The sequence below is a fragment of the Lissotriton helveticus genome, chromosome 5_1, assembly GCF_964261635.1.
Source record: "Lissotriton helveticus chromosome 5_1, aLisHel1.1, whole genome shotgun sequence".
In the NCBI taxonomy this organism is placed as follows: domain Eukaryota; kingdom Metazoa; phylum Chordata; class Amphibia; order Caudata; family Salamandridae; genus Lissotriton; species Lissotriton helveticus.
Window position 1 is genome coordinate 1942838765 of NC_136065.1, and position 25653 is coordinate 1942864417.

The 25653-nt window shown below is 44.6% G+C and overlaps 1 protein-coding gene across 2 annotated transcripts in view; it reads left to right on the top strand.

The window, feature by feature from the left end:
• OSBPL7 (oxysterol binding protein like 7) overlaps positions 1-25653 on the top strand; it is a 281900-nt gene that overhangs the window by 119867 nt on the left and 136380 nt on the right. For both annotated transcript variants that reach the window (XM_078645591.1, XM_078645590.1), the window contains 9 exons: positions 3089-3202; positions 3856-3966; positions 7804-7936; positions 8931-9040; positions 9879-9968; positions 17254-17383; positions 18295-18431; positions 21574-21678; positions 23538-23675. In XM_078645591.1, coding sequence (XP_078501717.1) covers positions 3089-3202; positions 3856-3966; positions 7804-7936; positions 8931-9040; positions 9879-9968; positions 17254-17383; positions 18295-18431; positions 21574-21678; positions 23538-23675 — 1068 coding nt within the window. The remainder of the gene's footprint in view (positions 1-3088; positions 3203-3855; positions 3967-7803; positions 7937-8930; positions 9041-9878; positions 9969-17253; positions 17384-18294; positions 18432-21573; positions 21679-23537; positions 23676-25653) is intronic.

A 25653-nucleotide genomic window follows, 5' to 3' on the forward strand; every position in this document is an offset into this window, starting at 1 on the left:
ACCGTATCCTACAAAGGAAAGGACCCACTTACCTGCACAACCTGCTTATGCCATACCACCCGACCCGTCAACTGAGATCTAGACGGGACAGGGATGGTGCTGGCGTCTAAGTTCAGGAGAGTAAGAATGGGAGGTCACTCCTTTTGTGTCTTGGCTGCTCAGAAATGGAACAAACTCCCTCTGGATCTCCGGCTGAAGAAATCAGAGCTCAAGTTTCGTAAAGAGCTGAAAACATTCCTGTTCCCTAAAGAGTAGGGCCAGGCTCTGCGAGGGTATGTTCGAGTGGGTAGTATCAGCAGCTGATTGGCTTTAACGCAGCAGTCCATAGCGCGGGGACACACTAGTACAGTGTAACCAGGCACTTTATAAGCTTAAATAATAATAATAATAATAATATTGAATGCCACAATGAGAAAACCACAAGGTTTTCCAAAGTTGTTATTTAAGCTCTCATAAGGTTGACACTGCGTGTTGAAGAATAAATAAACTATCTAATGAATAATTTATAAATTATGTGATACAGCTATATTTAATCTTTGATAGGGAAAAAGTGGTTTGGCCATTATTGCTTAATAATGGTATAAATGCTATGGCAGCCAACTGGAATTAATCCACCGCGTGATTTTAACCTAAGTGAGAAGCAGGCAATTTGTTTTAAACTGAAAGTATAAAGTTTAATATTGCTTGGGAAAACTGACAAGTCAAGTTAACAACACAGTCTCCACCACAGTGGACTCCATCTGGATTCTTTTGGAACCCTCTCCATAAATGGAAAGGCAGCTACCGGTGCTCCTTTGAGGGATATCATTATCAGTGAACTTTGCAGAAAATCCACCAGACAATCAACATATACATTTGCCTGGAGCGAGCCTTTAATAGCCGGTATAGCCTGCTACAGTGGTCTATAAGGCTATATTATATGTTTGTTCTCGTACACATCACCAAGCAAAAGAAATAAAAATGTTTCTGAACTTGATGCCACAAGCACATGAGCTCGTTGTGCTAACCCACTCCAAGCACATCTTTAATGCCCTGTTTGCGGTATAGGACTTTTGGTTAGGTTAGAAAGTTAGTGTTTTGATCAGTGACTTGCCCCACTACTAGGTTTAAAGCAGTGCGGCTGAAAGGGGACAGTGGCGGGGGTGGAGAAAGTTGGTGGTGGGGTGGGGTGTTAGGAAATAAAGAATGTACCTGCTGGTCATCAGCCGCCGCTTCTCCTCTCAGGAACAGGAATCACACAGGTTTCCAGACTCCCCTGACCAATCACAACGCTGCTGACAGCAGGGTTGGTATTTGTCTTAGCGCCGCGGTTCGGCGCTCAGAGAAGGAAAGGGAGCCTGGGATTGTTCTCCACCCAGGCTGTACTGCACCTGGGAGGAGAACATGCAAAGTGCGCATGACTGTTTGGCCGGCCCGCGACGGCTGACCAAACAGTCATGTACACTTTAGGTGCAGAAGCCACTCTTCCTCCGTGATGTCACAAGACCCCAGCCCCGCCCCTCCCTAACCTGGCAGCAACAGGAATACAAAAAATGATAACTCCTTTTATTATTTTTTTATTCTTTCCATTGCACTGCTTTAAAGCAGAGGGGCGATGCTCCTCTGCCTAAGCACAGTAGTTACTTTTATGAAGTCTATATCTTCTGTTGCAGTTAACAGGCTTTTATTTATGCAGAAGATAAAAGAAGTTGGACTATTATCAGATGAGGCTCACCAGTGCAAATTCTAATCCTTCTCCTAGTTACGTGAGAGTGTCCATATGTTTTGTGTCTTTCTGACCCCCTCCCCCATTTAACATTCCATACCTTATGCGAAAAACAACAAAACACATGTTTAGGGAGAATTTTGTCAACCCAATAGTTGTAGATCTGTATCTTTGGAATCTTTATCAATAATAAAGGCAAGATGTCGATCCATCAATCCTGGAACTCTTGTATGTGCGACCTCAGAAATATTCAGGACATCATTTAGTTTGATCCCACTGACAATAAGGTCACCTATTGTTGAACAAACTGCCTTCCAAAACTCTGCTGGCATGGAGCATTCTGCAAACCTGTGCAGTCCACCAGCCATTTCAACAACACATCTGGTATATGTTACTACAATCTGAGCATTGACTAAATGTCCTTGTAGCTTATAGCGCTTAAGTCTAAAAGAGCCCGGTGACAGTGTAAAAGTGGGGTCTCTTTAAACATACTGACTAAATTCCAACGTGTAACATACGTAAAGATACTCGCCATAATGTTTCCAGCTCTTTATCCCGAAACCGTTCCAGCCACGGTTTCAGAAAGCTACATAGAGTTACAGAGCCACATGGTCTTGGTTTAAATGCATTGTCTACTCTTTTAGTGCTCCAGTATTTATTTAGAAATCGAACCTACAACTATTATGAAACTGCATGAGACTCTCCACATTACAACCTGGATTAGAGGCAAATTTGCAACAATTTTCAGCGGTTTCTGTGATATCCAAGAAGAGCTGATGATTAATTGTTTGTTTTACGGTTTCTTGCGATGCTCCTGATTACACTCATCTTCATTCAGGGGTAAGCTCTCCATTCTATTCTAGGTTTATGAATGTCCAACCAAGATCGAGAATGAGAAGTTAAATTCTTGTAATCCTAGTGTATGCCTTCATTGAATCCCTAAATTACCTGTCTACCTTCCAGACAAAGAATCGTCATGGAAAGCACTAGTATCTAAAATCATTTTTCAGATTTGCTGATCAAAATAAAGTCCCTCAGACTGGCACATCCCTCTGAGACATTGATCTAACCTTCTGTCTAACTCGCTGGAGAGGGGGCTAATGGTGTATTATTGCACACAAGTAACTTTTCCTTCTGAATTGACAAGCTCAATCAAAACTGTAGGAAGTATGACACTATATTACTGGCGAGGTCTGTTGTGAGCAACTCGGGGTCTCCTGAAGGAAGCTTTTATTAAAATACATTGTATTTTTGTTTCTTATACTCTACACCATAGATCTGTTTTGTGAGAGATGAATGGAGACTCCTTGGGGACACTTCTGGAGCCTCTTGGTGGAATGGGTTATCTGGGTCTGTAGCTCTAATGTTTCTGTTTCCCTCCAGGTCACTAAGGGCAAACTGCATGGCTGCATCGATATCCGGCTCTCTGTCATGTCCATCAATAAGAAAGCTCAGCGCATCGACCTTGACACGGAGGACAATCTCTATCACCTCAAGGTAGTTCATGTTTTTGGAAAATAAGGCTACATCTGGCAGAGGGAAGCATCTTTAAGCGTGACAAAAGCTGAAGCAAATTTAGAGGATTTTTGCTGTGCATTGTGCCACTACATCTGTGGAACGTATGCATGCCTAATCTTAAGTTCCTTAGGGATGTGCCATAAGAAGACATTGGCATGGACTTTATCGCCTGATTAAAACAGTAGAGCATTCTGGGACATCTAGGGTCCGGATTGAGTAAGGTCACTGCAAACTAGCCACCAGGAAAGCTCACTTGTACCATATCCAGGGGCTTTCTAGGGAGTAGAGACTGTAGTTGTCCACAAAGTGGCTCTTTTTTGCATCACTTCCAGACAGCAAAAATTGTAAATATGTCAAAATAAGGTGCCATGTAAACTGGCAGGAGCGCTAGAGTGGATCACTTTAACTTGCTTGGACAGTGTATGGAGTCACAGCTGAGACTGGTCGCTTGTTTGTCAGACAGAGCGGAAGGTGTGTGTGATTCCGTAATCTTATGGGGAACTCTGTCAATACAGATTCTGGAGCTGCTAGAGATCTTCTGTTTCAGGACTGCCTTTTTCAACAACAATGATTCCATGGGCGATTTCTTGTACGTATAACTTTCACATTCTCTTTGTGTTTTCTGTGCTTAGGTTAAGTCTCAGGAGCTCTTCCAGACCTGGGTTGCCAAGCTGTGCTCGCATCGCCTCATGCAAAGACCTGACACCCTGTGGATCCCTGAGAGTAGAGTTACACCTGGACAGGTAAGGGGGGAATGGAGGGTTGATGAACTCACAAGAAGAGAGTACCAGCTTGTAGATGTATTATGGCTGTGGGGGAGTTTGTAAGCCTATTGGAAACTCTTGAGAGGAGAGTACTAGGACAGGTAAGTGGAGAAGTCCAAAACGGGTGTCGAGAGTACCAACAGCTGGATAGGTAAAGGGTGGGGTGGGGGCTGAAGGATAAGTGTAACCTTGGAGAAGACTGCCGACACAGGGACCAGTAAAGGGCAGGGAGGAGGCTGAAGGATATGTGAAACCCTGGAGAGAGGTGTACTAACACCTAGACAGGCAAGTGGAGGAGTTCAGAGAGGTCTGTGACATAATAAGAGAAGAGTACCAACACCTGTATAGGTAACAGGCAGGGTTGAGGCCATAATTAAATTAGAAACCCTAATTTTAGAGTACATCCCCTTTACAGGTTAGGAGTTATGACGAGAGAGGGATGAGAGAGGTGTGCCAATATCTGTAATAATAAATGGGAGATATGAGACCATAGATGGAACACTGGGAGTGGCAACACCTGGGTAGACGAGAAGGTAAAATCCAGGGAGGGACAGGAAAGCTCCAACACCTGGCCAGGGAAGCTGGAGGTCAAAAGGAGCGGAGAAACTTGGAGAGTAGATTACTAACACCTCGACCGCTAGGTACCCGGGTGTAAGCCACACAGTTGTGAAACCCTGAGGGTAGCACCTAAATGGATGCATGGAAAACTTAAGGTAGTTGTGGAATGTTGAAATCCTGAGAATACCGTATTAACACCTGGGCAGGTAAGGGGTAGGGTGGAGGTCACGGGTGCTCAGAAACCCCAAAAAACCTCTTACCTGAAATGTTAAGGGGGTGTAAGTAAGTCTAAAAAGCCATGGTGCTCGGAGGGTAAAGTTCCTACAACTGTAAAGGGACTTAAGAGAGAAGTAAAGTTGTTCTCAGTTGGTAGAAATGATAAGTGACTGATGTACCTGGGAGCCTCGGGAGGAATGTTCACATCACTGTGTGGGCACGAAGGAAAGGTGGAACAAGATGAAGATACATCTGCAAGTTGTGCCTGGGGCTTCAGTTATGTTTTCAAATGCCTGAACTTGGCTAGCCTACCTCGTCCATTGAACTATTGTTTATGATTCAAGGCATTGTGCACCATACCTGTCTCCTTTCAGGCCCTCCATTCATTTTTAATTATTTAAGGCGGTCTAGCCCAGTCTAATCTATATGTTCTATCTCCGAATACCATCTCGCTTTGGATTTTTCTGCTGCTTGAGTTGAAGTTGACTAAAACGGATCTGTCATTGAGTGAGGCCTATAACTTTGCTTCTCCATATTAACGTCTCAGGTCAGTTGTCAGTACCCTCTATATGCAACACATGCTAATAATTCTTCAGCATGTAAGGAAACAGATTCGTACACTGGGAGGAGACATGTTGACATTCTGACATGGGTGAAGTCCTGCCCACACTCAGATGAAGGTGGAATACTGTCAACACTCAGGTGAAGGAGGGTGTCTTGCTCACACTCAGACGAGGGCGAGTGTGGTGTTCACACTCAAGAATGCAAGAGGTCTGGTTTACCCTAGGGTAAAGAGTGAGCCTAATGTATCCGGTTTACACATTGGTGAGTAGCAAGCCTAATCACACACTCACGCGAGTAGTCCTGTTTCATTATTCATATTCAGGTGAGGGAAGGGTCATATTCACAGTCCGGTGAGGGGAGTGTCCTTTTTACCCTCAGGTGAGCGTGAGGGATTGTGTCTGGGTTCTGAACATTAAATACCTACAAAACAGTATCCTTTGTGGGTAATGCGGATTATTGCTGGAGGGTCAAAATACCCAATTCGATAACCTCGTTACTTTCTTTGGGCACATGACCCTGCAGAGTTAATACAATCAATGCAATGTTGACCTATAAATCCTCAGACAAAGGGCTAAAATTACCAGATGGAGAATCCAGTAGAGCAACCAGGCCATGGTATGTCTGTCCCTCTGATTCAATGGTGTCACTCTTAAATTAGTACTAGATAGTTCAATGAACTGAAACCTCAGGTGCGAAGTTTCCAGTTTAGCAATAATAAATATTTCCTTTAATCTAAAACCCACCTCTTGAACAATAAACGTGTCCCAATCTGTTGAGTCAATGGCGAAGTTACAGGGCGCAAAGAATTGCTGGATCAGTGACTGGGTGCCAGGTTCCTTTAATGTCTAGATCGGGATTTTTCACTAATTTTCACTAATTTGGACCCAATGGTTTAGCTTTTTTCTGATGGAGGAAGGAGTATTAGTGGGTTAATGTCCTCTGTGCAATCAACAGAGGCTGTGAAGTTTAGGGAAAACAACCATTTGCTGTTAAATTTCTCCAGTTCTAATAGGGATATCAACAGGAATAAGGACATTCATTGGACCCCAAGGTTTCACTAGTTCCTATTGGAAACTGGACTTTAAGGTGAGGACTTACCCAAGACTTTAATTCAATATAGCTCCGGAACTGGAAGGGCTAGAAAGATGATTTAAGGAGTTCCTGAATCTGAATGGATTTCTCTGCCAACAGGATCAATCTCACATCTCCAGTCCCTTCTTGGATTCTAATGATACAGGGAGGTTAAGGACCCGAGTTAACATACTATGATTGATTCAGGAAAACACCTCTTTATCTCCTCAAACTAGGCAATGCTATTATTTGGTCCTTGTCCTATTCTTCTTAGCAAGCTGGACAGTTACTTGAGCCTTTTGCAGTTTTTCAGATAGTCTGACCGGCTCCTCCACTCTCATGGCAGCGCAGTCCCCCATCTCCCGTGAATCTAGTTTTGGCTATTGTCGCAGGGAGAGCAAAGATTGCCAAAGGTTTTACTTCTGGCAATGATTCTGCTCAACAGATGTGTGAAGCATCTCTTTGATATTCAACTGATGAGCAAAACACTGTTTCCAGTGGGCCAGAATATAGCTCACTTTAGGGGCACAGAAGGGAAGCCTGAGCCAACTAAAGTTCTTATTGCTTTGTAATACAAGTTTTTCTTGCAGAGAGTGGGCAGTGCGTCTTTCTTAATGCTCTTTTTTTCTGTGGGCTTCTGAAGTTGGTAGTCCAAGACCAATCAGTTGGGATTGGGGAAGGGCTCAAGTGGATTAATACCCGACTGAGCCCAAGAGAAGTTAACAAATGAAGGGGGTTAGAAATGGGTTTCACTGTATCAAGAAACATCTACACTAAACAAAGAGGAGAGGGTGGTGTTTTAACCCACCAAAAAAGTCAAGACTGGTTTTAAAGAGGGTAACCTGGAGAAAGTCTGTCTTGTCCACCCGAACAAAAGACAGCCTGCAGAAAAATATACCTCTTGTACATTCTGGATCACATTCTCCATCATTCTTTTCTGTACAAAAAAATGCACTTATCGCACATGCCTCCTAATTGTGAGCATCAGTAAGTGAGTACAGGTCTGTTGGACTGGATGGACCTTTAACCAGGTGAGCTAGTTGCCTTGTTTTGCACGTGAAGAGTGGGTTGTACTAGTGAGAGAGGGTTCCTGACAAAGACAAGTGAAAGTAGGGTTCTTGCCCTGGTCAGCTGAAAGATGTCTGTCCTGTACTAAGAGGGGTGGTTTCTGTCCTTTGCATTTGATAGAGTGGTCCTGTGAAGGTGAGGTGACTCATGTCTTGTACTGGTGAGCAATGTGTTACAGTTCTGTACATGTGAAGGAAGTAGCTGTGTTCTGTTCAGGTGGAGAGAAGTCCTGTACAGATGAGTGATGACCCCTTCCCTTTGACAGTCTTGATTCTGCTTAGATTCCTCTGCAGAGCTCAGTTGCTCACCGGCCGGCCTTGCCATGTGTCACCCTGACAGGTACCATTGTCTGACTGGTCTAACCACGGATTCTCTCGTTGGAATATCCCACCTGCTCCTGCTCTTAGTGGTGCCAAGGAGAAGGTTGCTGTTTGGCTCAAAGATAGGGATGATCTGGACCGGTGCTCCACAGGTGGGTAAACAAGGGATTTGACCACTCCAGAGGGTGTGTGATGTCGGTAGCCACCCTCAATTGAGTACCGACTATTATGCTGAACATTCTCATAATTTGTGGGGCACCTCCATCATGGTCTCTCGACATCCTTCCCTTGTTTTTCACCCACTCATTTTTCACATTACGTTTCTTGCTCATCTGTTCAGTTCCCCTTTCTTCTTTTCTGTCCATACATTCCATTACTTTCTCATCCCTCTAACTTAGCTTTTCCATCACTTTGCAACTCCTCGAGACTCTTCCTTTTCTATTATTTTATCATACCCCATCTCCATCATCCCCATCCTTTTCTCTCAACCTGCTCTCTTCATCATTCCTACTGCCTTTCCCTTCCTCATTCTTGATCATCCCCACTCTCCATTATTTTCCTGTCCACTCCTCACTCCTTTCTCCTCCATTCTTCCTCTCCCGCCATAACTCATTCCTTCCCAATTCCATCTATTGTCGTTGCAGCTCTCCATCCCCCATTCCGTCACTCCATATGTTGCTATTACTGTCTCCACCTTTCATCATTCCACCATCTTTCTGCTTTTTTCTTTCTTACAGGCTTCCCTTTATCTTCCCCCTAACTTTTTCTGTTGTAATGCTTACTGCTATGCTCTCCCTAATTCTCTTTTTATTTCTCATCACTTTCTTCTTCCTACTTCTTGCACATATCTACATTATTACCTTGTCCTATGTTTATGCCTGATTTTCTTGTTTGATTTTCTTTCCATTCTGCATTATCTACAGTGCTTCATGTTTCACAATGCTGCAGTTAATTTTACAAACTATTTTGAAAAATATGTGCCAGCTTGTTTATAAATTGTGTTCTATCTCTTTTTTTCTCTTTCCACCTCGTTTCTTTCATTTTCACCTCCAACCTGTGCTCTTAACCTTTCTTTTCCCTCTTGCCCTTTTTCCACCTATTTTAAATTTTCCTCTTACCTCCTTTTCTCCCTCTTGTCTTATGCAGAGCTTTTTGATTGCCAGCGAAAGTTGTTGGAGCTCAGCCATCTCCTACAGAACCTGGAAGGGCTCCACCGAATCCCCTCAGCCCCTGTCATTTCGGTCAGCCACAGTCAGGTGTGTGCCACCTTTCAGGCATAAAAGTTGGGGGATGGTTGAGCTGAGTCTGCAACAGACCAAAAGGTGACTTCCACTGTTGGTTGACTAGAGTGGTTGCTTCTCTGGACCGGTACCTGGAGTGGCTTCAGTTTTTCTGTTTGAACTGTGGATGAGTTCCACTATGGAGTGCATGAAGTTGCTGCAGCTCAAAGTACCACACAGTCTGTAAGCACCACTCTGGTGTCTGGAGTGGCTGTAGTACCTCTGTACATACTGTCTGTGAGTGCCACATTTTGGAACCTGAAGTGGCTACAGCAATGTTTGCAGTCGGTGAGCACCACTCAGTTGCTTGGAGTGGCTGTAGCATCTCCTAATAGTCTGTGAGCACTGCTCTCAGGTTCCTCGAATGGCTGCATCTCTGAGCTGATGTGGTTGATACCTGATCTGCAACCCCTCTGACTCCATTATCACGGTTTGTCACAATCAGGTGAGTACCACCCAGAGGTGTGTGTCCTATATGAATTACATCTTAGTCAAGCACAGGCTGGTTAGTCCTGTCTCCAGGTACTAACAAGGTGCTATATGTCACCAGACTGCCAATGCCCTGACAAACATAAATGGATTGACTGAACTGCATATTGAACAGAAAACTTTTCATGCCTTGTGGTGTGGATGGCTGTTTGGAGCTGCTTCTTTATTCAAGTGAATTATGGGCATTTTCTAAGGTCTGCCATATTGATATTGGTGAAGGGGGTGTTAAGGACCAAATCAAAGAACATGTAATGAGGTCAGCCATGTTTGGTGAGGGTGGGGGCATTTTAGGCTCCTCTCATTCAGTCTCCTTTGTTTATTTTAGTTTTCCATGACAGACAAACCCAAGAAAGGAAAACGCTCAACAAAGATCTGGTGCACTCAGAGTTTTGCCAAAGATGACACTATTGGCAGGGTGAGTGGCATGAGGGTGTCGGGAAGGGTTTAACGAGGGCTGAGGGAGAGTGGTAGGATTGAGTGTGTGAAGGATGGTTGGGTAAGGTGGTGATACTGTGTGAGGAAAGAGGAACCAGGCACGGAGTGGTGAACAAAAGATACCCAAGATGATACCAGGGTGGGAAGGCAAGAAAAGGGCTCAATAGGATCAGAAGGCAGTGGATTGAAATATGCAATGTAGAGAGGAGTATCTGACATGCTATCCATAGGGGTGAATAATTGGTGGTGTGGCTTTCATACTCTCATTCATAGCCATGGTTAGCGCAATGGTAAAACTAGCTCTCTGAATGCCATGGTTAGTGTTGTGAATGACTTCTGATCTTTGTCTGCAGTTGTGATGTGGTTTCTTAATCTCCATTTGGTTGGCACTGTAGGTGTCAGATATTTTCTCCAGGTCTTATGGCACGTGATGGTGGTGAGAAGTATTATTTTTGGGTATGGTCAGTTCTTAAGGGCTAGTACTCTTGATACTGAGACATTCAAATATTAACCAATACTCCCTCAGTTTCTTTGACTTTGCAGCGATAGCTGTGGGGCAATAGTCAATGGTTGCTTTAGAAGGTGATTAGAGTTCTTGCCTCTGATGCATGACTTTAAAGCTCAGACCTCTTTTCAGCACTTACTAGTGTTACTAAATATGAACATCTAACTAAGTTACTTCTTCATTAGGAAGGCTTTTTCAGTACACATTTAATACAACTTTCGGCTGATGCTTCTAACCACAGATTCCTCCCTTTAGGACATGGCCCAGGTGTCGCATTGGATCCAGAGAGTTGTAGCACAGCTTCTGCGTGCGGTTCCATGCTGACTCCCTACCACCATGGAAGTGACTGGACGGAGCCACATGCAAGCGCCACCTCTGCACGCTGATATCACTTACTTTCTTTCTTTGCCTTCCAACGCGGATCTGGAGCTCTGCTCCCCACCATGTCAGTCTTTTGGTGATATGTACAAATGACTCTTGTGCTAGGGAATGGTATCACCAAAGAGATACTTCCCCTGACGCAGAGTTTGACTCGCCGCATGAGTCACTAGTGGAAGAAAGTGCCTTATTTTCAGTTATGGTCTGGAGGGCTGATGATTTACAGCTGTCCTCCTCTGGGATTAAAACAAATGTTTTGACAGAAATTGCTGTCTGGGCTAGCAACATCTGATCCTTTGTTCCCATTTAATGATGCCTTCATAGATACTATGATGGCTACCTGGTCGAATCACGTTCTTGCCCACCTGTTAGCAGGTAGTTGCCAGGTGATATAGGCTGGCACTTGCTGGCCCAGATTTTCTCACCGAGCTCCCCATCCTGCAGTCTCATCTTACGGGCCTCATTCAGTAAGGTGAATCCGAATTCATTTCTGACCAATTCTACGGCTAGAGAATCCAAACGGATTGATGACTTTGACAAATGTATGTTTTCTTCTGCCAGCTTGAAACTTTGATCCGTAAAACACCGTCTGTCTGTTGGGCTGATAAACCCATGGGCTTACAGACACTGCCAGTAAGATCTTCCCTGTAGCCCTGGAGGACCTTAGGGCCTCTTGGGCTCAGATGATCCATGACTGGCAGGACGCAAGCATGGAACTACACACTGTATTGCCAGTATTGAGCCTCGTAGACCTGCCTAGATAAGATGAACCAGATTTTCCAGCAAAGTACAGGCATTGCTAATGGATAAATGGATATGCTCTTGGATTGCTTCGCCTCTGGTAAACTCCGCTTTGAAACCCTTTAAAGATAGCAGAGCTATAACAAGTTCCTTGGAGCTGTTTACCCCTGCAAGGCAATTTCCCCACCAGTTCTGCAAATTTTAAAGGGCATCCAATGGGGCTGGCATATAGACCGAGACAGCCTTCCTAGCCGATAATGCAGCAGACAGCCCAATCCTATCGAGGCCGCAGACATTGAACCGATAGATTACATATAGGCTAGCCGGGGCACCAGTCCTCCCACTCCTCTTTCTTTCCTATGACGGCGAACAAACCACTTTAGTTTTTCTTCAGTGACTCAAACCCAGCAGATGGGTGGCAGGACTTAGTACGTCCTCCCCAATTGGTGATCATGTCCTATTGATTGGTTTAGCAGATTATTCAGACAGGCTATGTCTTACCTTTTCTTTCCTCCCTGTCCAATATTCCTCCCACACCAGAAAGAATTTTGGAAGAGCATCTGTCCATCCTGCTGAAGGATGTACACCTGTTGCTGTTGAATGGTTAAATACAGCAGGTAACTGGTTTGGAGAAAGGCTATGTTATTACTGCTATTTCCTCAACCCGAAAAAGGACGGGGCCTCAGGCATATTGTGGACCTCCGACCTCTGAATGCCTTCCTGTGAAAGGGCAACTTCAAAATGCTCACTTTTGCACAGATCCTTTCTGCCTGGACCTGGGAGACAGGATGTTGTTTTGGGACATAAAAGGCCCCTTTGTACTCATGTTGTCTCACAAGCATTATTTGCAGTTCTAGGTGGGCTAGGAGCATTTTAAGTTTGACATGCTTTTCTTTGGTCTCACCAGTGCCTCTCAGGTGTTAGTCATGGTGGTGGTCACTGGCCATTTTCAGGCATGGGATTTTCCTGTATTCACATACCTCGATGACTGGCTTATAAAGGACTTTACTGCAGCCAGCCATGACCACCTTTGGATGCCTGTGGAATTCCTGACATCATTGAGGTTACCATAAACAAACCAAAGTTCTACCTGATTCTGTCAAAGAGGCTTCCATTCATTGTGGTGATTCTGGACATAGTGGAGTTCAGAGCTTATCCTCCTTTGTAATGAGTCTGGAGCACTATTAAAGAAAGCTAGTGATGTTGCAGGTTTGATTCTGGGTCTTGGTGATGGTGGCCTTGTGCATCTTCCTAGTCAACTACATCAGGTATCGCATTCAGTTCCTGCAGTAAAATTTAAAGTCCCACTATCCAGGCCCAAGCTCTGCAGTTGTGGCTGACCAATCACAATCCTTCAGCAGGCACTCCATTCCCCTCTCAAAGCTGACTTTGGTGATGAACACATTGCTTTTGGGTTGATGGTGTTACATGGGGGAGCTGGAGATCAGAGACCTCTGGTCTCCAGTGGAGGGCAAGCTCCACATCGCCTTACTTGTGCTTTTTTGCCATCCATCAAGGGGACGCTAATGCATGTTCTCATGGACAAATCCACCGCCGTGTGGTACTGCAACATGCACGGCGGTGTGGGATCCTGTGCCAAAATGGTTTGCACCTTGGGAGGTGGCTTGAACTTCCTGGTCGCCAACTAGCTAGTAGGGTCCTGAATGCCAGAAGTGACAAACTGAGCAGACCTTGTCTGATAGCTCATAAGTGACATCTATATCCTGAGGTGGCACAGGGTGTATTTGATTAGTGTAGAGAGCCCTGATCAGATCTTTTTGCCACTGTAAATAACCTGCAGTTTTGACAATTTTGCATGTTGGCGATCCCGCAAGAACGCTTGTCCGGCTGGAATGGAACATGGTTCGCCTGTATGCCTTCCTGTCACTACCTCTCCTGACCCTGGTTCTGAAGAAGATCAAGAATGAAAGGGCCAAAGTCATCCTAGAGTCCCTGGATTGGGCCAGGAGTGTTTGATAGCCGGAACTCCGGAGCATGATCATCTTTCCTCTAATCAGGCTACCACTTTTGGAGACCCTCTTGTCTCAGCAGCCTCTCCACCAGACTCTCCTCAATGAAAACCACCTATGCTGTTGGACATGTCCATCTGTATGTTTTCTTTTTAGTCCAGCAAGGCCTTTCAGGGGGCATTGTAAAACGTTATTTGTATAGCCTTTGTGTTTGCCAGACCGACTGTCCTTGTTTAAATCACCTGTTGTGATGAAGTTTTTTATAGGTTTGACACGTTTCCTCCTAAACTGATTGTGATGCCTCAGTAGGACCTTTACGTTGTCTTCCCATTCCTAGTATGTATGCCTTTCAAGCCCATGCATAGTTGCTTGCTGCATCTCCTGACCTTGAATACTGTCTTATTTCTTCCGATTACATCAGCTCATCACATGAGCGAACTGCAGGCCTTTCAGTGCTACCGCCGTACACCACTTTCTTTGTAGACAAATTGGAACTGAAGAATCGGCGGCCTTCTTACTGAAAGTTTTGAATCTCTTTCACATTGGCCAGTCAGTCTCTCTACCAGTGTTCTTTGCTACTCCTGACCACAAAAAAGAGGTGGAGAGGCTCCACTGGTTGGACCCCAAAAGGGATTTAAGTTTTTACGTGGATCGAACCAAGGACCATTAAGTGGGCGATCATCTTTATGGGCGATTTTTTTCCAGAGAAACAAAAGGGAAGTCTATGCACAAGAGTATCTTGTTGAGGTGGATAGTACTCTGCATTAAGATCTGCTACGCATCTGTCAAGAAGCAGCCCCAAGAAGGTCTCCAAGCCCTTCCACCAAGGACACTAGCAGTGCATTAGCGCAAGAGGTGTCTGTCCTTTATATCTGCCAGCCTTCATTGTGGACACATTTGTTCGCGAAGCACTACTACCTTGACAGTCCGGTCCGGCGGGAAGGGCTCTTCAACCACTCAGTTCTACAAGACATTTTGGACTGAGCCCACTCCACATACCCTCTACCTTGTTGAGGTCATGCTTTGGTATCTGGTCTAAGATTAGGAATCTGCTATCAACCAGAAGAGCAAGTTACTTACCTTCAGTAATGCTCTTTCTGGTGGATACTTTAACAAACTGCAGATTCCTCACTGCCCTCCCAACTCCCCATTTTGTGGAGAGTCCCACCCTTCTCCCCGACCTCGCCTGGTCACTTATCACCCCGCTGGTTAAGCGAGTCCGCGCTGACCTCCTAAAATGGCGAACCCTACCACTGAACCCTCTGGGTAGAAAAGCCCTATTTAAAATGATGATTTTACCTAGATTTCTATACATGCTCCAGAATACTCACCTCTCTTTCTCCAGATCTTGTTTTCGTGAGATGGACAGTTTGGCCACCAAGTTTTTATGGGGAGGGCGGAGGCCCAGGCTGGCCCTGGCCCGATGCCTGATCCCGCCCTTTGACGGAGGTCTTGGATGATGAGCCTATATCTTTATTATTTAGCGACTCGGCTCCTTACTGTACACGATTGGTTTAATGGCGGCTGGTCCGACCCGGCGTACCGTCTGGAACTGCACACCCTTGGTTTTTCTAATTTCCAAGGGATGCTATACAGAAACGCTGTTTCCCAAGCTCTTCCTGAGGTCTCAATCTGAGTACTCCTGGCCTGACAGGCCTCCCTGCGCCATACCCGCTGGTCTGGTAAATTGATCCAGTATACCCCCTTGTGATGTGGCACCAGACTCTGGGATGTTGCTTCTCTTTCGGGATTCTGACCCTGGGATCTTTTTGGGATTTGCCTACTGGGTGATGTCTAGAGTGGGACCCACCTACGCTCTTTGCAGGACTTACAGGCCCGCCACTCTTCCCAGTTCTTTAGATATCTGCAGCTACGCCATGCCCTCCGCTTTTACCCCAAAGCTCAGGTCATTACTGGCAACCTGGGGAAGGGAGGAATCTCCCGCATCTATCGCTCTTACAAACTACACCCCCCAACTCCCTATCTCGACCCCAGGACAAGTGGGAGGGTTGGCTTGGGGCCCTGGAGGACGCTGACTGGAGAGACACCTTATTGGCTTCCAAAATAATCACAGTCTCAACAAGTCTTAGACTAGTCCAAATATACTTCCTACACACTGCCTATCTTACACCGCTGCGCCTGCACCGCGTGGGGCTACGGTCTGATGCATCCTGTCCCCGCTACCTTCACCCCCAGGCAGATTTTTATCACATGGTATTTATTTAATTATTTATAAAGTTTTATATACCGCGAACAAGATCCCGAGGGATATCGGAGCGCTTTACAATAGGATGGGAGGAAGGACATAAATGCAAAATCGACAACAGGTAGGAGTAAAAGCAGGAATGATAGCATATTCAGGGACAGTTGCATAAGAAAGAACCATAATCAATGATTGTCCAATGGAAGTAAGATGGCTTTGTCCTGCAATTCAGAGGTATTGGAAATCCGTGACCGGAGAACTCACTGAGGTCCTGGGCTGGGAGGTCCCCCTAGACCCTCTGCACTTTATTCTGGGCATCACCGAGGGGCTGGATGGCGCCAGGGCTGAGAAGCTCTTTCCTAATACAGCGCTGGCGGTGGCCAAGAGGTACATTGCAGCTCACTGGCTGAACACTACTGCACCTACGTTGGCGCGCTGGCGCAGGGGAGTGAACTGGTGTGCCGCACAGGAGCGGCCTCTATATGTGGCTAGAGGTTGTCCCAAGAAGTTTTGTTGAATGTGGGGCAAATGGGTCGGAGTGATAGAGGACTAAAGGGGATTGATGTACGGTCTAGACCTGGAGAGGGTATGCCGGTATCGTCCTAATGTACGTCTGCCTCAACATGCCAATGTGAGATGTTTGTGTCTTTGCTTTGTCTTTTACATTGTACTCCTGAATGGCGCTGTTATTCTTGTTGCAACCTAAAATCATTAAAATTGGTTATCAAAAAAAAAAGTCCCAAATTAGTAGTTAGCACACTATCAACAATTATTCATTTCCGCGTCTCAGGCCGCATTAGGGAAAAGACAAGAAACTGATACAAGGGGTGCATGGGGTGGCACTTAAATGTGGCTTTTCTGCATCACTTGTTGGCCAGTATGCAGTCAAAGTTTGCTAATATTCTTAGGTGAGGAATATGCAGTTAGATGCAACCCGAAACTAGTAACTTGTTCGATAGGATACACTGAGTGCATGGGTGAGATGCTGAAGTGCCTAGCCCAATGTTTGGGCTCTTGCTTACAGATCACAGTTACAGTAGAGGATATACAGTACGGATAGAGGATATGCAGTAGTGAAAGTTTGTACCCCTGTTTAGGTCCGCAGACTTGTGCCTATTTATTTTAGGTAGCTCAGTGAGCTTAGAATACTGCCACTGAGCACACTGCTCACGTCTACATGGAAAAGTCTAGGTACGCATGGCCACACATTTTACAAATCAGATTTTTCAGGTGTTGACCAGGGACCTGCAGCTTTTCGTTGGATCATGGGAAATAGTTGGGAATTCCTGGTAGACTTGGGATTTCAAAAGGGAAGAGCCAAAAAAAACTGTGATACGTGCTCTGGGCATTTGTGCTGCCAAAAAGTGTTAGGCTTAGGGTGGCCTCATGGTGCCTGTTTGATAAGGACAAGGTTGGTGGTGCAAGCCAGGAATAACCCTCATTTCCTACATTGTTTCGCTCTTCTCAGGTTGGCCGTCTGCATGGTTCCGTCCCCAACCTCTCACGGTACCTGGATTCCAATCACACTCCTGCAGCCTTCAGTGCGCCCCCTGAGTATGCTCAGTTGCAGAAGAACTTCTGGAGCCTAGCACAGACTGGTAAGGCAGGGACTCCCTTTGAACGGATTCTGTAATGAAGAGTGTGAAACTGTGGGGGTAAGGGACGGATGTGTGTGTAACAATATTTAATCAAAGTAGACAATTTTTTATTTCGTCGTTGCACCTCATAAAGTGTACAAACAATTTCTAGCGGTTTGCAAGAGACTGTGGGCCATTGGATGAAGGGAGTCTTAAGGCGAGTGTCTTGAGAGCATTGTGCTTCTTTATGGGGAATAAGGGTGTGTGGCATAGGGTTCTTGGGTGCAGCTTGTGGCTTTTATTTCAGATAGGCACTGCAATTTTGTGAGCTGAATGTGGGTCTTAAAAAGAGGAACGGGATGGTTTAAGAATTTTAAGTGAGACAGGAGCCCTAAAGGCTAGATCAGGTGACTAGAGAATTAGCGGCAGGATGTGATTCTTCACCTGTAGTATGAAGTACTCGTTCATGTAGAAGAATACAGGTAATAGAGCTTACAAGATGAGGGCAGTGAACGAGTGACCGGAAGAAGTGTGGGTCCTCATTAATGAGAGGGGTGCAGGCACTTAGCGGCAGAGTGAAGGATGATCTGTGGATTTAGAGGGGTAGTAGGGTATGTTCATAGTCCTGAGAGGAGGAGAGGGGTGTGAGCCCAAGGATGAGTGAGGGGGCTATTTGTTTTAAAGAAGACCAAGTTAGGGGGGGTCTTGGTCCAAAGTGGGATGTATGTGTTGTGTGAAATGTGAGTTTTATTGGTGACCATGGGATTTGGTGGTTGTGAGAGTTGCTGTGGGATATTAATTTGACATCACATGGTGTGTGAAGTGATGCAGGCACCACAGATGGCAGAGATCACTACTGTGGCCCCATTATTTGTCAGATATGGCTGTGATCATGGTGGTGCCCCTTTGACTTCTCTACTTTCTCCCTTTAGTGCATGGGTCACTTGGTGGGGTAGTCTCTGCTCTAACTTCAGAACGGGATCGCCTGCGAGAGATGCGACAGGAGCTGGAACTCCTTCAGCGGCTCTCCAGCATGCACACAGGAAGTGGTGTCAACAGCACGTCAGAGGTGAATAATCATGTTACAAGAGGCCCAGAACTAGAAGGAATGAGGTGTGACAGACGTGAAATAGAAGTGTTTGCCCAGAAGTAGAAGCTGTAAGCAAGAATTAGTAGTGATGAGCACGCCATGGAGAAGCCAAGGACAGAATATGAGAGTCTGCAGAATGGTAGTGTAAGAAACATGCAGGACGTAGAGGCGATCAGATAATAAAGTCAGCTGAAGGCAGTTCTGGCAAAAAATAATAGAATATGATCTATCTTTCTAACAAATAGTGGTCGGATACTTCTAAAACACAGTTCTATCTGTGAGTGCACCTGCCATTGTGTTTTGGTGTTCTAATGTGTTCTGATGCTCAACCTGTTCTGTAGGCACCAGTTTTAAGAATGCAGATGCTTGGAAACGTTAGAAGTCCTAAATTCCCCACCCACTTGTTCCCTGAAGCCCTTACCCTGAAATCCTGAACTGATACATGTCTGAGTGATGTATTCATGTGTGTCCATGTCACCATTGCTATCTGTATATAATTTCTGAGCACATTGCTGTTTATTGACTATTGCACTTGCACTATATCTGCACCAGGAACACCTGTTGGTTAAACTGTTTATTGATTTATGGTTGTTATCCGTAACATGTATGAAATTTGAAACCTGTGTCTCATTGATCGGGATCTTGTTTGGCACTCATTGAGGCTCCCTAAAGTCTGAATGTGCCACCTTTTTTTCTTTTTTCTTATTGAGCTTAAAATAGCAGGCATAATAACCAAGGTACATGAAACATCAAATTTACGAAATCTCCAATCTCATATTAAAATAGACAATGAATAGGACAAATTCAAAATCCATTTTACCTGATAAATATGATGAGCAAGGTATACAAAAAAAAATTAAACCTGTAAAGTATCCAGCCTCATATTTAAAACGTACTATAATAAAAAGCGCAAGTTCATATTCTATTTTACATGGTGTACAAAACCAGCATCCTAGATAGCAGCTCCGTCATAACATGTAACCCCTAACTTCGAGGCCCTATAGGATTCCAGGCAACATCTTTGAAGAGAAGTGCTTCATAATTAGTTTGCTTCTACACCGTAAGCTCTCTCCTGCGAACTCCCCACATTTAGCCTGTTTTGAAAACATGCAGAGGTTCATGACCATTGATATTGAATTTATACAAAAATCAGGTGAGTTACGTAGTATCGTTTGCTTGCGTGGTCTCAGCATAGCCCTCCCAGGTCAGCTGAAATCTCCGCAGCGCCCCTTTCCTCTTCGCGTAGGCCTCTTTATATTGATAGGTCCGATCCAGCTTAAGTAGCCACTGGCCCAATGTCAGGATTTTCTGAGATCTCCAATTCTGCACTATTAAAGATCTGGCTACCGCTATGGGTAGACAAACAAAACATTGCCTATGTCTAGATAGTTAGCCCTCAGCCTCTTGCGGACTACTTTGTGGCAGTCCAGCTACCTACAGTCCGTGAGGAGGACTGAATGTTGCTGAGTGAACCAATTACAACAGCAGAATTAAGTAAAATCATAAATAAAATGGCAAACGCAAAGTTTATAAATTGTTTTTAGACTAACTTGCCCCGTTTTTGGTATTTCTGTATAATCAAATTAAGGCTGGAGTGTCGGTGTCAGAAAGATTTAAGGAGTCAGTTATGATCTCTATTTGAAAGAAGGATAAGGACCAGAAAGACCCAGCTCTTACCGCCCAATAAGTCTACTAAATGTAGACTACAAGCTCTTTATAAAACTCTGGGCAAATAGGATCTCGGGCTGTACGCAATACCTGATACATGCGGCCCAATCGGGGTTTCTGCCTGAAAGATCGATGGCTGCAAAGACTTTTTATCTGATCCTGGCCATCGACTACTTTTGTGCTAGGAAGGATAGTGCAGCCATTTTCATGATGGACGCAGAAAAGACGTTTTATCTGGTGTACTGGTAGGCCCTCTTCTTTATCTTGGGGAAGTTTGGCTTTCCATGCCACCTGATCGAGATGCTAGAAAGAATTTATTGGGGATCTGGTGGACTGGTAGGCCCTCTTCTTTATATTGGGGGAGTTTGGCTTTCCATGCCACCTGACTGAGATGCTAGAAAGAATTTATAGGGGAGCTATCGCAAAAATAATTATAAACTCTGAGGAGGCGGGAGAAGTGGCAAAAAGTCAGGGTACTAGGCAGGGATGCCCTCTTTCCCCCACTTTTATTTTTACTCTTTATCGAGCCACTAACGATAAAAAAATTGCTCTAATGTATTAATTCAAGGTTCCCTAGTAGGAATGACAAAACTCAAGCTGTTTGCAGACAATTTGATCCTATACCTGAACCCAGAGAAGTTAAATATCCAGAGGGTGCTAGGAGAAATCCAGGTGTTTACAGAGTTGAGGGAGGGGGGTTGTTATAGGGTGAATCTGGCAAAAAAGGAGGTACTCCTATTTAATGCTTGGGAATAGAGCCTCTGGAAGGGATAACATTTCCGCCTCTCTCACCTATTAGATATTTGGGCCTGTAAGTCTTAGTGGACTTCCTTCAACTTTTTCTTCTGAATTATGGTAGAACATTTGATGAAATAAAAAATCTGCTAGAAAGATGTTCACTTCTACCTTTGATGATAATAGGCCGAGTCTCTTTGATAAAGATGTCGTTACTTCCCTTGCTGATATTTTTGTTTTTAAATCTTCCTCTAAAAGTACCAAATTCATATTTTAATGAATTAGATAAGGTGATTCGGGAATTTGTTTGGGCAAAGAAAAAACCTTGGATTAAGCTATCCATTTTACAATTGGATGTAGAGCAGGGGGGACTTGCATTACCTCATTTAGCTACCTATTATCAAGCTGCGCAATTCGAATTTTGATCATTTTCTACTTGGTCACATGTTAATAGAGAGTACAAGTAAGCTACCAGCATTCCTGCACATTGCAAAGTTACCAAAAAAAGACAAGATATAAGGTCATGAATACACTCTTAGGCTGTATGCACTGGTTCAATAAAAGCTATAATGTTCCAACATGCCATGCATGTTCCTCTCTTGAGGCCCGCGATTGCTTCAGACATAGCTGTCATCGGGAGCGATAGACCTGGTGATGGTCTCCTTATGCATGTACCCATCAACGCACAACCGCTTTCTCCTGTACTTCTTTCTGTCAGGTGATTTTGGAGGTCACGGACCCTCAGGAACGACATCGGAGGATGCACACCGTCTCCATCTCATCTGATACCACAGTTGAATCATTTGCATCTTTAAACCATGAGGTTTGGCAACTTGATGGGGCATCTGGCTACTTGGGGGTGGGCGAGTGTGGTTCAGTGGAATCCAAGATTAATAAGACCATCCTTAAGCCCAAGTACTTGTGTGTGGGGGCTCAGTGGTGTTCGTTGTTTAGTGGGTCTGTATTGCTGTCTAATTCCTCATTTAGTCGCAGTATAAATGGGACAGTGCAGGGATGTCCTCATTCAGTTCCATTTGTGTATTGGTGTGGCAGTGCTGCAATCTGATGGCTTGCTTCATTCTGAATATACTGAATGTGTGTGCAGGTGTTGCTCTTTGTGCTTGTTGCGGTCTTATTTCTTGTTCGAACACATGTGAAGAGGTAAGTCTGTGCTGCTATTTGATTTCCTTATCCTGTTGTGGCTTGTGTTTGTTGCCCTCCGATTCCCCACTCAGTCAAAAGTTGTGTGTAAGTGAGGTAGTGATGCACTCTAATTTCTTCATTCTGCAGTTTGATTATTTATGCCCATGTTAGTCTATGATTTCCTCCTTTAGTCACAGTTGTGGTGGCCGAGTGATGCTGTCTGATTTTCTTTCAGCAATTGGGTTTGTGCTTGTGGTGTTGTGGTTTAACCCCTCCATCATGGGTGTGTGTTTGGTGATGTGCTGTTTTTAACTTCTCCTATTGCGTTGTTCTATTATGCATGTTCTGGATGTTGGTCGGTAGTGAATGCTCGTAGGGTTTTACTCTGGTGGACACTTTGATGAACTAGGATTTTGCGTGGGCCACAGCACTGAGACCACTCGACTCCCTCTGTAACATTTGTGACCTGGGCTCCCCTACAGGCCCCTGAAGCAAACTTTTTCTGCAGCCTTTGATGTGTTAGAGCACACCTTTTTAGTCCACCTTTTAAAGGGGGTTTGCCTCACAGGCACTGGGCCAGTTCATTTCATTTTCAGGATGCACTCGTATTCTTCCAGACTGATTTCTACTCTAAAGACTGGTTATTGGGCTGCAGATTCCCTCAACAATCCCCTATTATTTTCAATATAAATATATAATTATTCTGTCTCTAGGTAGGATGATCCGAAGGCTTGGATTTCAGGTACTGTTGTATGTCGATCACACTCAGATCCTCCTTAAGTTTAATAACTCGGCCTTGGATACCATTACCTCTCAAAGACTGTTAGCAGTACAGAACTGTATGTTGGCTATTTTTATCAAGTTCAACGACGATAAAGACTGAGATTTTGACAACTGGAGGTACTCCCTCATTTTATAGTAGGTCCTTCTGGCTGACCTCTTTTAGTAACTTTGCCCAGTTTTGTAGACTGATCAAGATCTCTCATGCAGTGCTTAGATCAAAAAAACAGGGGCCACTTGCTTTCTTTTTTTAAATCCTTTTCGCCGCATAAACCCTGGGCCATGGTGATCAGCTCTACCATCTTCCATTGTCTGAACTACAGAGATGTGCTGCTAGGCTGCAAAGACTCTTCAATATGGTGCTGCAGAAATTGGATCACATTCCAGAGGCACCGCATGTCATTCTTTAGCTCCCATCAAACAGTGGATTGCTTTTGAGACTCTCTGCCTGCTTCACTGAATCTTTTATTACATTGGTCCTAACCTTGGGCAACTACATGATTTCTTATTACACCCCATCCAGATCCTATAGATCAGAGTTCCAGTTGCTTTATTACACCCCACCCTACTGGAGGAAGATCCTTTAGAACAGCTAAATCACATTGTGCTCTCTCTTGACTTAACTTGTCATCACTCCATTTCCCTTCCTCTTTAGTTCTGTCTCTCTGTTCTACTGTTGATAGTTGTGTTTTATAAATACAGAACTAATGAAACTGTGCTCCAGCCTGACCTTTGCGTTTTATTTTCTCTTGCTTACAGCCAGATTCACTGAGCCCAGACAAGCAGGAATTGGAGCCACAGCTGTCCAACCAGAGCTCTGTGTCCTTGTCGGATTCTCACACAGAGTTTTTTGATGCCTGTGAGGTGTTCCTGTCAGCCAGTTCTTCAGAAAATGAGGTGAGCAGTCAGAAAAAGCAGTGATGGTGGAAGGATTGTATTAGGGGGAGGAATAATTACAAGCATGCTTCATTCTATATCAGAGGTGTCCTACGTAGGTCTAGGCGTGATAGAACCATGCCCTATATTTTGGATGACGGCTTACTATATAAACAAGTTCCATTATTTAGTTGACATCTTAATAATGTAGCATGGATCCAGCTCTTCTGAATCTAGGATGGAAACCCTGTAATCGGTTTTGTTTCTCTGTAGGAGTAAATAGGGGCACCTTACCTAGGTACGTCATTGAAAAACAGACCTTTAGGTCATAATGATATGTATGAAAGGTCCATTGGCCTGCGTCGTCCCACTTTCTCAAGCACTATGTTGCCATGAGAAAAAAATGACAAATTACTTAACGTCAACCATTTGTGATGTGGCTCAGAGGGCTTCTTTCTTTTGAGAATAGCTGTATCACTAGGGGTGTGTGTAGGACTAAAATTGTAAAAATAAGAAAAAATGCTACTATGGTGTCTTCTCTGACATATATTGCAGAGATGTAGGAGGGCTTTCTAGTCCGCTTTGAAGCCACTCTCAGTAGGAAATCACATTGTTTCACGCTTAATAAGTCAGTTTGTTTGTACACTAACACAAAACTTTGGACAAAGCACTCGTCTGTCCCAATTCCTGGCTCACTAAGAGAGACTTGACCCTATGTACCAGTAGACCTCAATTGGGCACGTCTGTATCAGAGTATACCTCAGGCGTTTGGTATCTCATTTTCAGAGTGTTTATTCTACTGATTTATGTCTGGGGACCACCTGACCTGCATTTTAGAATTCCTGTGTGAGGAAGGTTAGAACTCCAGCTTTCCATTTTTATTGCCCGACCTATGCTCAGTTTTGCTTATGGATAAGAGTCCTCTGTCTTTCTTCCCCTTCCATATATGGTCAGGGCCCTTCATCTTCCTTGTCATATGTACAGTTGCCCAGGCCTGTGTTTTTCACTGTGCTCCTTATGTTTTTTCTTCATCCTTGAGCATCTGTTTCCACCACCAGCCATAGAAACCCTGGTGTAGAAAAGGATCTTATCTACACCACAGTGTAGATGCAGAAATAAGTATCATAAGATTCTTTTAATAATTTAGATGCTCAACAACCTGATTCATTGTATGGAGCATGTGAGAAGTTGGCCTGATGTGCAGTGTTCACTATTCTAGTGATCACTATATATCAGTCCAAACAACCCTTATTGATGATTGGTTGTAAGTCAACCTTATAGACCAGCTATCCTAGTAGCATGGATACGAGCAGTCTAAGGCTAAGACTCTAGAGGGCGTGTTAAGCCAGCTGTTTTACCATCACATTACCCCTTGAACACCCAGTGAAAGGACACCACACAAGTGTTATGAAAATAAACAATGTATTTATTAGAATCACAACAGCCCTGTACTCTTTATGAGGACAGGGTGCTAGGCACACAACAAAACTCTTACGAAAATACTTAAGTTAGCACAGTATATACAAATGCCCGAGGGGCACGAAAGACCATATACTCTAAAAGTGGGATGCGAAATTACTAGCAGGTAAGTACAGTACTAATAGGCTTTGGAATCGCTAGGACTTGACTAGGGAATCGTTAGATTACTTCTAGGAGGCCTAGGGGACTCGGGTGCAGAGTGTGCACTCTCACGCGGGATGCGGGACAAAGTCTATGGAAGCTAGTAACGCTAAAGTTAGTGTTCACGGGCGAACCCGACCTGGTAGGGAGAAAATGACAGTGGATCCTGACCCTTGGATAGTGAGGCTATGCTGGGGCACCGAAATGCCGAAGTTACCTAGCCCAGGGGCTGCAGCTGCATAGGTCTCAAAAGACGTTGGGAATCCTCGTTGCCGGACCAGGAGCCTGGAAGAAAAGATGCTGGCAGGCGACCAGTGAAGATAGTTCGAGTTGATCCAAGCCTGGATCTGGAAGATGGATGACACCTGAAAGCAGAGGG